This window comes from Aulonocara sp. 'chitande type north' Nkhata Bay, linkage group LG8 (genome assembly GCF_057382095.1).
Source record: "Aulonocara sp. 'chitande type north' Nkhata Bay isolate Kocher_YH1m ecotype deep benthic linkage group LG8, A_spYH_male_GT1.1, whole genome shotgun sequence".
Classification (NCBI taxonomy): Eukaryota; Metazoa; Chordata; class Actinopteri; order Cichliformes; family Cichlidae; genus Aulonocara; species Aulonocara sp. 'chitande type north' Nkhata Bay.
Genome location: NC_141351.1, coordinates 10,289,701 through 10,302,301, shown reverse-complemented (window position 1 = coordinate 10,302,301; position 12,601 = coordinate 10,289,701). Strand labels below are relative to the sequence as shown.

The 12,601-nt window shown below is 41.0% G+C and overlaps 3 protein-coding genes across 8 annotated transcripts in view; 2 read left to right on the top strand and 1 right to left on the bottom strand.

Annotated features, from left to right (window-relative positions):
* Positions 1-128: 128 nt before the first annotated feature.
* Positions 129-1,768, bottom strand: pigp (phosphatidylinositol glycan anchor biosynthesis, class P). Its single transcript, XM_086303435.1, has 5 exons — positions 1,561-1,768; positions 1,392-1,476; positions 1,231-1,303; positions 1,026-1,144; positions 129-650 (listed from the first exon to the last, which is right to left on the bottom strand). The coding sequence occupies exons 2-5, from the start codon at positions 1,471-1,473 to the stop codon at positions 535-537; spliced, it is 390 nt and encodes a 129-aa protein (XP_086159561.1). The 5' UTR covers positions 1,474-1,476; positions 1,561-1,768; the 3' UTR covers positions 129-534.
* Positions 1,769-1,939: 171 nt separating this feature from the next.
* Positions 1,940-5,999, top strand: rexo4 (RNA exonuclease 4). The gene is made up of 8 exons (XM_086303434.1): positions 1,940-2,441; positions 2,556-2,887; positions 2,976-3,140; positions 4,338-4,531; positions 4,631-4,719; positions 4,809-4,883; positions 4,975-5,049; positions 5,434-5,999. The coding sequence occupies exons 1-8, from the start codon at positions 2,232-2,234 to the stop codon at positions 5,575-5,577; spliced, it is 1,284 nt and encodes a 427-aa protein (XP_086159560.1). The 5' UTR covers positions 1,940-2,231; the 3' UTR covers positions 5,578-5,999.
* Positions 6,000-11,355: 5,356 nt separating this feature from the next.
* Positions 11,356-12,601, top strand: part of LOC147323197 (voltage-gated potassium channel KCNC1-like) — a 56,952-nt gene continuing 55,706 nt past the window's right edge. For all 6 annotated transcript variants that reach the window (XM_086303425.1, XM_086303429.1, XM_086303426.1 and 3 more), the window contains exon 1: positions 11,356-11,963. In XM_086303425.1, the coding sequence (XP_086159551.1) occupies positions 11,916-11,963 (48 nt within the window). In that variant the 5' untranslated portion in view covers positions 11,356-11,915. The remainder of the gene's footprint in view (positions 11,964-12,601) is intronic.

The window sequence follows — 12,601 nt, the reverse complement described above, 5'->3', positions numbered from 1 at the left end:
ACCAAAAATTTATTGTGGGATAAAATGCTAAAAACTGCCTCTTATTCTCTGGGATAATCAAGTGCAGATGTTCATTTGCAGCTTTAGTAATGATTCAGATGCAGATTGGGCATAAATAATTATCTGGAGCCACTTTTAATTTAGACACACATTTCTGACAGGCATTAAAGTACAAGAACAAAATAAGATGTTCATTTCTTCTAGCAGTGGACTTAAAAATAAAAGAATTAACATAAAAAATATGATTATTTAGGATATGTTTATTGCACAGAATAATAAATATAAACATTCTGTATTTTAACATAGACAGTACAGCCATTTACTTTTGTTTTCATTCAATATGCATCTTATTGTGACCAGTGTATTCACATTTAACCATTATAAAGACGCTTAAACAACAAAAAAGTCAACAGAATATATCTTCTTATAAATAAGGCACAAAACATTTCATAAAAAAAGACAAACAGTAACACCAAAATAAAACCCCTGCAGCTTTACTTCTGCTCTGTCCACAGCAGTATCAGACTGTGCTTGTTACATACTGGGTGATAAATAGAACATTTTGTTGACTTCACTAATCGACACATCCTTCAATCGGGGTATTCCTCCGTTACGGCAGGACTCGGTGCTCTGGCCTTGTGCATACACATCTGTGACAGAAAAAGGACATTTAACAATCAGGAAATTCTGAAAATGGGGCATGGTTGTTGGTGGCAGACAGGTTGGTCCGAATATTTCAGAAGCTGGTAATCTACTGGGATTTTCCCCACACAACAGGAGGAGAATGGCCAGATTGCTTCAAGCTGACAGGAAGGCAACAGTAACTCAGATAACCACTTGTTATAAGAAAGCACCTAATAAAATGGCCAATCAGTGTAATATACTGAAGTGCATTTTATTTTCAGCTTGTTTACATGTATATTCTCACGCAGTACAATTTTAGATTCCTTCATCTTCTCACTCTAAATGTTAGTTAACCTAATCAGACCTAAGCAGTCAGAGTCTGAACAGTGCAGCATCCTCACCTGTGATGTTGTCCACAGAGTCCAGCGGTGCCGTGTTGCTCATGTTCACACCAAATAACAGAATGAAACAGACTGTTATTGCGACCAGCAGGTAGATTGGCATCGCAAGAGCCCAGTACCTACACAGAACACACATTTGACACTGTCATGAAACTGTGCAGGTGCTTCCCCAGTGATCCATTTATTTCAGAGCAGTTCTACTTACTTTTGAGGCCAGTAAGTGAGCCCTATTGAATTAAGCCAATCCTCTGGCACGAAAGCCCATAAGCAATACAGAACTGTGGAGAGACGCAGTGAGTATTACAGACATGCATTGCTTGAACACCTTTTTGTGTTTTGGATTGGAGGACGCGATATTTCACTTACAGAAGCCAAACTGTGATCCGAGAAAGAGAACAAACCCATAAATGGCCCTCTCAGGCAGAGGAGATGGCGAGTTTTCCAACATGATCTACAACCAAAACACAGACAGAAACGTGTGGGAGAGCAACGAGACAGCAATAATACATTCAGGCCCCAAAAAGAAGTTACATACCTGGAAATACGTTTTTCTTTGCTCCTTTAAACGCTAACTTTACTCAGATGCTTAACATTAATTACCACGTTAATTATATGCCTGATGATTATCCAGAGTAATACAACATGGGTTTAATACGTCTATCAAAACCCACTGTGTTTTTTTACATTAGTGCCATGAAGCCTTCCGCCACGGTCCGTCATTTTTCCTCAGAACGATGCGAAACCCTTTCTAAAACATTAGTTCCGCCTTTGAATCGCCCACAAAACAAGCGTCAATACATGACTTTTTACGTTAATTATATAAAATTTCACATGTATATAATTGTAAAACAAAAGCACGGTCGGAGATTTTTTTTCATATCTTACTGACGTGACGCACTTGCGCTACAGCACGACGTCATGTTTGTGACGGACACATTTCACTGTTGCACATCGTGGGAAAACACTCTACGGCATGGCTTCGGAGTGAGTGAAGTTTTACGAGTAAGCGATTTTATGTACAGTTCAGGGACGTGCTTCAGTTTTGCTTGTGTGCTGGACGAAAGGTGAGCTTAGTCTGGGGGAGGCATTTCTTACTGTCTGAAGTTGTTTGGCAACTCAAGTAACGGACATCTGACAAGCCAGCGTGGCTTCACACACCTCACCAAGAAAAATATAAGGAGGTGAGGATACATGAGATAGGTGATCATGTCTAAGGTGGAGAAACAGAAAAAACACTTTCCCGCTCAAGCATCTAAGCGGAAAACTAATAAGAAAAACGGCATATTAAAAAAGAACGAGAGGCATTGGTTTTACTCAGCTCCTGCAAACAAGGAGCAAGAAAAGCCTACAGCTCCACAAACTGCTCCTCCAAAAGACTCCCAGCAGTTCTCTGCCAACTGGAAAGCACTTCAAGAGGTTAGTGAGTGCAATAGTTTGAGCTCCATGCATGTCCTGTCACACACTTTGGTTTTTGTGTGCCTGTGTTTAATACTACCCACAGGTTTTTCTCTCCTATTTTACTCCCTTCAGCTGTTGAAGGCCAGTCAGTCAGAGAAGAAGCAGCCGGCAGCACCAAGACATCAGAACGGCTTCTCGCCAAAGAATGTCCAAGAAAATACTTCTAAAATAATTTCTAAGAACAATGCTGCACCAAGCCAGAGAGACACTGAGAAAAAATCAGATCACAAAACTGTTCCTAAGAGTTTTGTCTCCGGTAAGACTGGGGTCAACTCAAAGGTGTCGAATGTCTCGAAGACTAAACATGCTATTGCTCCAGAAAGAGAGCGGGATAGCGGGAAGCCAAACAGCCTACAGGCAGCTAAGAAGAAGAAGCTTGAATCCGAGGAGACGAAGCCAACAGAGTATGTATATATTAGCACTGACGTTGACTCATTTATTCAGCAAGAATAAATATGTCTGATAATCCCATCTCATTCTCTGCTGTTGCAGAGAGGACCTTTGGTTTGATGACGTGGACCCGGATGACATTGAGGCAACAATGGGAGCAGAAGCAGCCGAGATCATGAGGAAGAAGCAGGGCAAGGCCAAGGGTACGGATGGTGCCTCGGCTAATGACACAGAGAAGAGCCTGGTTAAGGAGAATGCTTTTGAAGGGTAAGTCGCTGTGCATTCAGTGTACAGTGGGAAACACACTCAGAATACAGCGGGCAGCTTTGATGCCATTTTAGAAAAGTGCCTGAAAATATTCCCGGGGAAAGATGAATGCCTTAACAGCGATCATAAAAAATATCAAGTCTCTAATGTCATTACTTATCTCAATACAAGTATTTCAGAGTAATGTTGCTGCTGGGGTGGGATTAGCTGGCTGTGATTAACTGTGGATGTAATATTAACAATGTGAATTTGGCACATAATGTCACACAAAATGTGTTTTTCCCAAAAGTCAGACTTTAATATCTCTGAAACCGCTCAACTGGGTCGACAACATTATGTGCCTCGTGTATAAGAAGCTCAAAGTAAATTGTCAATCCCCCCCCCACCTTCTCCAGTTCTCTGGATCTGCTGTCAAAGATCAGATATCCAATTATTTCAGGGACTCGTTCTGTATGAAGTTGAGCGACACTCCTGAGAGCCCATATTCACAGAACCCCTGAAAAATGTCAAACACACTCCCCCCACCATATATTCTGAAAGATCTAATGACAGCAGAAACCTGGCATTTCTGATGAACAGTGTATCGTTCCACAGGAATATTTTTTTTTTTCCATTAGATATGATGATCAGGTGGGATTTTTATTTTTTTAATTTGATGAAATTGATGAGATGGAATGACCCAAAGGAGATGGAGACTATTTTTCCCCCCTCAGTGGAGAGCTTCATGGAGCTTTCCTTCAAGGAGTCAAATATTACATATAGTCTGTGATAAATACTTTTGTCATTGCATGTTTTAGTGAATTGACCTGACAGAGTATGAAGTAAACATGGTTGCGGAATGTTTTCTGCAGGATATGGAGATGGATAAATTATTGAATGGAATTTATACAATTCAAATCCTTCACTGTACTTTGTGGTGACACAACCTGTCAATACCGCTTCAGAGTTCACTACATTGCTGTAGAAAGTCACTGATAATACAGATAAATGCTGTGGAAAAACCTGTGACTCCTGATGGATGCACCTCTCAATTTTTGTAGCCTGAAGTGTCGAGCAAGGGTTAAAGATGCAAGTGTAAAATCATGTCAGCGAGCGAAGCAACCACTGCGTTCGGTGTACATTGAGGGGTTTACATTGACACAGAAGATGATGATTGTAATGTCTCTCCTTTCTTGTCACTTTGTCATTCACCTTAAGCCTCACTAAGGCGGTGGCCATTGACTGTGAGATGGTGGGAGTTGGTCCTGACGGAGAGGACAGCATCTTGGCACGTGTGTCAATTGTGAACCAGTTTGGGAAGTGCATCTATGACAAATATGTGAAGCCCACAGAGAAGGTAACAGACTACAGGACAGCTGTCAGCGGCATCCGACCAGAGGACATCAAAGATGGTGAGAGAAATGAAATGAGTTGCAAAGAACAACTTAAAGTCTCTTTGTTCCTTATGTTTTGTTTCTGATGTTTTTTAAGCCACGTTTGTCTCTCTGCAGGAGCGGATGTACAGATTGTACAGAGGGAGGTTGCTAACATCCTGGAAGGGAGAGTAGTGGTTGGACACGCCATACACAATGATCTAAAGGTAGCATGGATGTGATATCTGAAATGGAACAAATGCAATATTGTTTTTTAGTCTGATTATGAGCAGCCACAAACTATCTGCCGTTTCAGATTCTGCTCTTGGATCATCCGAAAAAGAAAATCAGAGATACTCAGAAATATAAACCCTTTAAGACGATCGTAAAGGTATGATGCAGTCACCAATGTCTCAACAGTTTCCGCAGTGAATGTGTGAATGAATTATAACTGATAATGAGGCATTTTTCTTTTGTTTTAGAGCGGTCGACCCTCGCTCAAACTCCTTTGTAGAAAAATCCTCGATGTGAAGGTCCAAGAGGGTGAACATTCATCTGTAAGTCATTCGATAAACTCCTTTTAAATCATCAGGGTTGAGTGACCGAAAATTGGCACACGGGTATATCTTTGACCCCTCAAGGCCAGAAGATAAGTGTATATAATAGTAATATTCTCGTTAGCAACCACTTACCCAAATGGTCAATTTGCAGCATTTTAGCACTTGTAGCATCTTACAAAAGCATCGTGTCACTTTATATTCATGACATTAACATTTATTCTATATCTAGAAAACTTTATTGTTAATCTCATGATGTCATCATCCAACAGTGGACTAAAATCACCGACCCAGCAGTACTGCAGCATGTAGAAACAACCAGTGTGTTATTGCCCAACAATGTTAGTAACACTTGGGCTGATCTTTGCCTGTTGCTTTCTCCAGGTCCAAGACGCACAGGCCACCATGAGGCTGTACACAATGGTGAAAAAGCAGTGGGAGGCAGAGATTAAAGTGAGTAGGAAAAACAAATTCTTGGACAAGAGGAGCGAGAGAAAGGCCAAGCTTCCCAAAGACAAGAATCACTGAGGATTACAAATTCAAAACAAGAAGAGGACAGATGATCTCCTGATCAGAGCAGAGCTGACTGAAGTGATCAAAGGATTCTTTTAAGAAGAAAAAACAACTGTGTATTTTTGTTTATTTTAATGTGAGGGATGTTGACCCTGTGATTGTATAAAAGCGTGACTTTCCTGAGCTTTTGTGAGATCTGGCGCAACAAAAAGCGTGTTAAATGCTTTCGCAGATAGTGACCGGTTTCATCCGCCTAAGTCGCTCGGGGAGATCGTTGCAGGCTGTGAAAGACTTTATCGAGTTGCAAATCAAGAAGTTTTGTTCCTCAGTGTGCCAGACTGACTCATGCAGGGATTAGAACAGAGTCTTTATATACAAAGATTGTAAAAATGTCTGTTTTTAAAGTATAAATAAAACAAAAGATGTAATTCGTTTAATTCTGCTATGTATATTTTTTTGTCGTCACAGTCTAATACAACCACAGGAGGTTCAGTTCTTTTTAAAAAACTTAATACATTTAATGCAAGCTGATGTCAAGACATGAATTGCTGCCTCACATTTAGTTCATGATTACTGAGACTTCATTTCCCATTTCTCTGACAAACATCAGAAAAGCCATTAAAGAGGACAAACGTTACCGTTTGCTGTGAGTGCAACCAAATGTGCAGCTTAAATCATTTATTACTCAAATCCAGTATTTCCTTACGTAATCCCATGCAGGCCTTATTTTGATTTTTCTTTTTACTATGTCATGGTGATAAAGTAAGAAATCCCCTGCCTGCCAGCAGTGTGTCAGCGTGATTTGCAGCCCGGGAGCTGATGCGCTCTACGCTGTACTTTATTGAAAGCACGTGCCCTCGGTCTGCAGCCTCCAGGCTCTAAATTAGGTTCTCTGTGGGTTTCTGACAGGTAGTGCGAAGGCTTCAGGTAGCACAGCAGATGCTGGTGTGCCCTAATATGTTGACACAAGATGGTAGCATGACTTTTGTTTTCTGCATATAAATATTTTTTGGTTGTAATGTAATAAAGCAGCAGTTTCCATATGCTGACAGTTCAAACTATGTAACCATGCCTTGCCCGGTGGTCACATGTAGGTATATACTACAGCAAACAAACAGCTGAATTTAAAGGGAGAAATCCATTACTGGATGTCCGGGCTTCAACTATCTAAATACTAAAGCCTTAAAAATGAAAAGCAGCGCTCTCTGTACGCTTTTACTCAGGTTTTATGGGAGGCGTCAAGTTGCATTGGATTTAATGTAACTGTTGAAGGTGTGTTGATAAAGTTTAGCACTATCCTATCTTTTAATCAATATTTCTCTCCTGGGGTGGCTGTTACATAGCTTCTATTAACTTCTGAGGACAAGATAATAGCTAACAGAAGCGAGGACTGTCTATTCAGTGATGTGATTCCAGATTTTCCACCTTTTCAATTGAAGAGTTTGCATAAATGATACATTCAAAAGTGCCACCAGTCTAGACAAGTTATCACAAACACACAGGAAATAAAGACAACCACACCAAGATACTTTTTCTTTATTTGAAGTTAAAGAAATGCAACAGATTGTGTTTCTGTTTACTACAAAACACTGATGTGCTGGGCATCCCCAATTGCACTTTTCACCTCTGTGCAACCAAGTCCAAAACATTATTATAAAGAAAGGTCAAGATTTATGTCCAGAAAAGCAAACCACCTCTAATCACATGCATTGCATGTGTCTGAGTGTACACTGTTTAAAGCTACAGTAGTACAATAGTTCTTTTTTTCCCTTAAAAAATCTTGAATGAAGCAGATAATTACACACTGCCCAATAAACAATAGAAACAAGTCAGCTCGAGGCGATATTAACAGCAGTGTAGGAAACACCATGACAATAAGACTGCTTTGACTCATTTCATAAATCACATCGTGAGACTGGAGGCATTACTGCTGTTGCTCACACGGCACTAGTTAATAACTCTTTAAAAGGCTTCTTATAGTCTTCCCAATTACTGCACTTTGCTGCGGCTGTTGTTGACATCTGGTGCTTGGTCCCACACAGCATACAAACAGCAGCTCTGCTCTGTTTGATTTGTGTGTTCTGTCTCGTTCCCTTACCACAAGCAATTGTATATCCTCGTACACCTTCCACCGAACATAAAATGCATCAAACGCCTTAAGATCGCTTCGGGAGGTTTTATTTTTGTATAGGCTGTTTAGTCCTGCCCTCTTTCATTTTTTAACTACGTAAAGGTCTCAACATCCACCTCTGCAGTAGGAACAATAACTCCTAAATAGATTACTAGAAACTGTGTTGAACCTATGAGATTGAGGGCATTTTCACAGCTTCTTTCTCAATGCAGGAAATCTTGTCTCGTCCACACGATGTATGCTCAGGTCTGCTACCTGCTTCCTTATGCATGAGCTGCAGTATGCTGCCGCCCAGAGATTGACTGCGAGTGTCTGTGATGACTAATGCTCACTCTTAGTATGGACAAAGTTGAGCATTCAGTATTTATGCAGGTTGATGAAGAAACAGTGTCAGCTACTTTCTGTGGCTGACTTCCTGCTCGTCTGTTCTGGCCACAAAGCAAGGCTTCACTTTGAACTGAAAGCAGAAAATGGTGCCTTGATGAGCAGTGATTGATAGTCTTGTTGTTATTGGACATAGTTGGTACATTAGGTTTTAGCTTAGCAGCTCTTTGACTTTGGGCCATGCTAGTATTTTGGTTGGTTACATTTATGGGGACAGCCACACAGTGGTGAGGTGTGTGGCAGATGTGGCATATTGGTTCAAGGTGGGGGTGGGTTTACATAAGGGTTGACTGACAGGCTGAGAGATGAGGTCAGGCAAGACTCTTAGTGGACGTGCACATGATGCTGTAATCTATACTGAGAGTCTGGAGAGCTAGAGGTATGCAATGGAGAGAATAGGAATGAAAATCAGTAGAAGCAAAATAGAACATGTGTAGACAGATGTGGCTGTGAAGGTGCAAGGACTACAAATGGTCCACTATCCAAAACAATGGACAATGCACAAGAAAGGTGAAGAAGAGAGTGTGGGCAGTGGAGCTGGTGGAGACGAGTGTCAGGGGTGATTTGTGACAAAAGGGCAGCAGCAAGAGTAAAAGTCGAGGTTTATAAAATGGCAGTCTGACCTGCTGTGACGTATGGCACTGACAAAAAGACAGCAGACCAACCAGTGGCAGTGGTTGAAGATGTTACGATGATCACTGGGAGTGACCAGAATAGGCAAAATTAGAAATGAGTACATCAGAGGGGCAGCTTGGGTTGAGCATGTTGGAGACAACGCTAGAGAAGCAAGGTTGAGATGGTTTGGACACATGCAGAGGAGGGATGGTGGGTGTAGTTGAAGAAGGATGTTGAAGACGGAGCTGCCAAGCAGGAGGAAAAGAGGAAGACCACAGGGGAGGTTTGGGAATGCAGTGAAGAAGGACATGCGGAGTGTTGATGTGACAGAGGAGGACGCTAGGACAGAATAGTGGTAGATGGAGGCAGGTGAGCCACTGTGGCGAACCCTAAAGAGAGCAGCCAAAAGAAGAAGAAGAGTCTGATGGTTGATTGTTCCTCCAGTTTGGTCCAGACTGGATTATTTCAGTCTGGACAGATTATTTCAGACAATTGATTGCACTGTAGCCAGTTCAAAATCTGCCATTGAGGCCTTTTCATTAGCACAGATTTTTTCAGAATTTGCAGTAAAATCTCTTGTGAATTATATGACTTGTCAAGCTTTTATTTAATACCTACATATTGTCTAACACTATATCCAGGCATTAGAAATAGTGTGTATAACTCTTTGACACTGACTTTAATCACTTAAGACTTTTCTTTAGTTTCATGAGCAGTTTTATCCTCCTCAGTGTATCACTGTGAATTTATACTTATCTAAGGCTAAATAATGCGGGCTGTGAAAGCTACTGTTTTAATTATAGCTATAAATTCATAGGGTCTAAAAGATAGGCTCTCCCAAGTGTACCTAACAGCGGTCCTTTGTGTTCCTACTGCACTCTGACTGCTTTCCTTTGCAAACTGTAAACAAAAGGATCTGTGCTTATAGTTCTTATGTACTTCTACCACTCAGTACAATTAAACACATTTAGTTTATTGTTTATTTCTCATAGAATTCTCTGATTTCTTGTTGGATCCTCCCTTTGCCATCCCATTTTTTTTTTAAATCCTGGAAACGCCCCTCCTGTCGCTTCTCTCCCTGCCTCAGGCTGTCCATGCACAGTTATGCAAGGGTGGGGAAGTCCCAAAGCAGAGCTGTGCCACCAAACTGAAATGACTGCAGATGGAATAACAATCCTCAGGCTAAATGCTAAAATGATGAATTTGGTAGATAATTTGTGCTAAACACCAGCTTCATTACTGAGAGCATTACATGCAAATTTTGGCTTTTGTCCAGTAAAGCCCAATAAAGCTGCTGCTGTCTTGGCCAAAGACTCATAGTACTGCCAATACACCAAGTGCTTTAGATGGTTTTATGATAAAAAAAAAACTGTGGTGTAGAGGAGTTTGACACCTCTATAAATCATACGTTTGACTGATCTGAGACAATGCCGCAGGGCTCTTGGAGGTATAAATGAAGGCGTGTTCCCTGAGGGAGGAAAAAGCAGCTTCTAGATTTTGTGCTTAGATCTGTAAGGTTCGTAAAAGGTGACTTAATTTGAAAAATTACTTGAAAAAGGACTTAAAAGCTGCTTTGCAAGACACAAATGGCTCCTGTGTTAATCATTTTAATTTTTCAACTTAGTGGAGAAAGAAAAAGAAAATAAAGACTCAGGCTTCCTGTTCAGAATAGCTGACTGTATTTATATTTTGATGCCCTGCCTACAGCATAAAGCCCCTTTTCCTTGCACAGACTGCATGGGATGCATTGGATAAACTATCACATTACAGTTCAGATGTTACAGTTTTCAGTGTTTGATTCCATAAAAAAATCAGTAAATATCCTTAAATATCTCCCACCTTCCTTTGTCTCCTTAGCTCACTGGTTTTCTGTCTGCACTTTGCTCTTACAGGAATATTTTGTGGTCAAAGGACTTTTCTTCCTTGTAAGTTTCATGAGATGATGCAGCTCTCATTGACAGTTTCCTGCCAGTAAGTGCACCATCAAGATATCCTGCTGATCTCTGTACTTTTGCTAGAAGTCGTCTCCACATACCATTAGTCTTCTTGTAAAAGCAGCAGGTAGAAAGCAGAGTTTTCGCCCCAAGATTCACCTAAAAATCATGTTGTTAATCCTGTGACACTTTGTATAATATTACAGGCTATAAAGGGAATATTCTCCATGCAGCTTCACTTATTTCAAGAATTTCAGATTTTTTCTTTTAATGTATGATAGCAGAGATGAAAAAAAGCCAATTTTTCTGTATTTTTACTGTTTTCAGACATAATCCACCAGCTTGTACCACATGACTGGTGATGTCAGCCAAGGCAGAGTCAAGGCTGCGAACCTGTAGACAAAATGGTGTTTGTGCGTCCGTCCAGCAGAGTGAGCATGTGTGGGCTCCAGGCTAAAGTGGGGAAGTGAAGGGGGAGAAACGGGGGGAGAGAAAAAACAGGCAGTTAAACAAATGAAAATAAATCAGCGCATTTATTCTTTTTATAGCCCAGCGTGTATTTTTTTTCTCTCTCTCTCTCTCCTCAGCATATGTATTTATAAAGTTCAGCAGCCATATGAGAAATTAGCCTCTGTATTCACCGGGGTCCTCCCACCCCTCTGTCTTCTTCTCTAATCCGCCCACATGTATCGTCTGAGGAAAAAAATAGTGCAGAAGGTGACGCTCCTCCAAAGGAACAGAGAGAGGCACAAGAGAGGGAAAGGCAAAGAGAGCGAGGTGTCTACAGGCTGCATCTCCACTGAAACATTTGGATGGGGGAGACAGAGGAAGAGCTGAATGGTAGCTACACCCTGCGCCTGGAAGCGTAGAGACACTGTAACAAAGGCTGGCAATTATTTTTGTTTTTGGCAATAACAAAGGTGGGAGAGGGGCTCTGAAATCGAGGGGAAATAGCCAAAAGACAGATTTTTGTTTTTCAGGGGGACTTCTGCTTCATTTCATCCGAAAGACTCATCCCGTGCCATCATCAGCATGACCATAAGCTCTAAGTAACATTCGGCAATAACGCTATCAAAACAAGATTTCCAGCAACAGTCGCGCGCAATCCTATTTCTGATTTATTATAATCGCGTGGAGGAAAAAATCCTCCACAAAAAACAGAAAAAAAACAAACAAACCCCCAAAACAGATCAGCTGAATGTCTGCGAGAAACTGGATACTCTGTGAAATCGTAAGAAAGAGCAATCTAACAAAGAAAACTACATTTTGATTGATCTTTTTAAAGCTTGATGTGCGTGTTTCTGCGCGCACTCGAATCGAACCAGAACCAAAAGCAAGTGAGTATTAACCGTGTCTGTGTATCTGTCTGTATTTTTATGGTGGTTTTATATTCTGCGTTTTATCCGCCTAATATCAAGAGGGTTTTTATTGGCCTGGATTAAAAAAGGCGAAAATACAGCCTCTAACCTGCATTCAACAAGTATCGTGTCTTTCCCACAATATCTGCAAAATATTTCTGTATCCTGTTTCATGTTTTAAAATCAGTACGTGGAGAAATCAGGATATGTTCTGTTCTTTTAATTATTATCTTTTCCTTCTAGCTGCTATAAGAGAAATTCAGTCTGATTTAGTGTTGCCCACTGATATGACGCCTCAGAATTGTTCCATTTTATAATCCCTAACATCCTTCATTGCACAAATGGTGGGTGTTTCCCCATCTACACCACTAGATCAGAGCAGTTTCACGCTTCTGAGAGGAATGTGTGTGTGTGCATCTATGTGTATGTGTGTGTGTGTGTATGCATTCCTATCTGCATCATTTTGTCTGTCTGCATGAGTAAATAACTCCATGTGTGTGCTGCTTTTGCGCATTTACAGGCATGCATTTGTCCTACCTGCATGTGCTTTCAGTGTGTGCGTGTTTGTGTGTTTGCTTGTGCATCGTGGCAGCACTGGGTAAGTGTCAAGGCCTGAA

Bases quoted from the DNA above. Each gene is read 5' to 3' on its own strand.
- pigp (XM_086303435.1), bottom strand. From the start codon at position 1,473: ATGTTGGAAAACTCGCCATCTCCTCTGCCTGAGAGGGCCATTTATGGG. The intron at 1,304-1,391 runs GTAAGTGAAATA...GTCTCTCCACAG, and splicing joins CGGATCACAGTTTGGCTTCT to TTCTGTATTGCTTATGGGCT. The intron at 651-1,025 runs GTGAGGATGCTG...TTTCTGTCACAG, and splicing joins CTCTGTGGACAACATCACAG to ATGTGTATGCACAAGGCCAG.
- rexo4 (XM_086303434.1), top strand. From the start codon at position 2,232: ATGTCTAAGGTGGAGAAACAGAAAAAACACTTTCCCGCTCAAGCATCT. The intron at 4,884-4,974 runs GTATGATGCAGT...CTTTTGTTTTAG, and splicing joins CCTTTAAGACGATCGTAAAG to AGCGGTCGACCCTCGCTCAA. The intron at 5,050-5,433 runs GTAAGTCATTCG...TGCTTTCTCCAG, and splicing joins AAGAGGGTGAACATTCATCT to GTCCAAGACGCACAGGCCAC.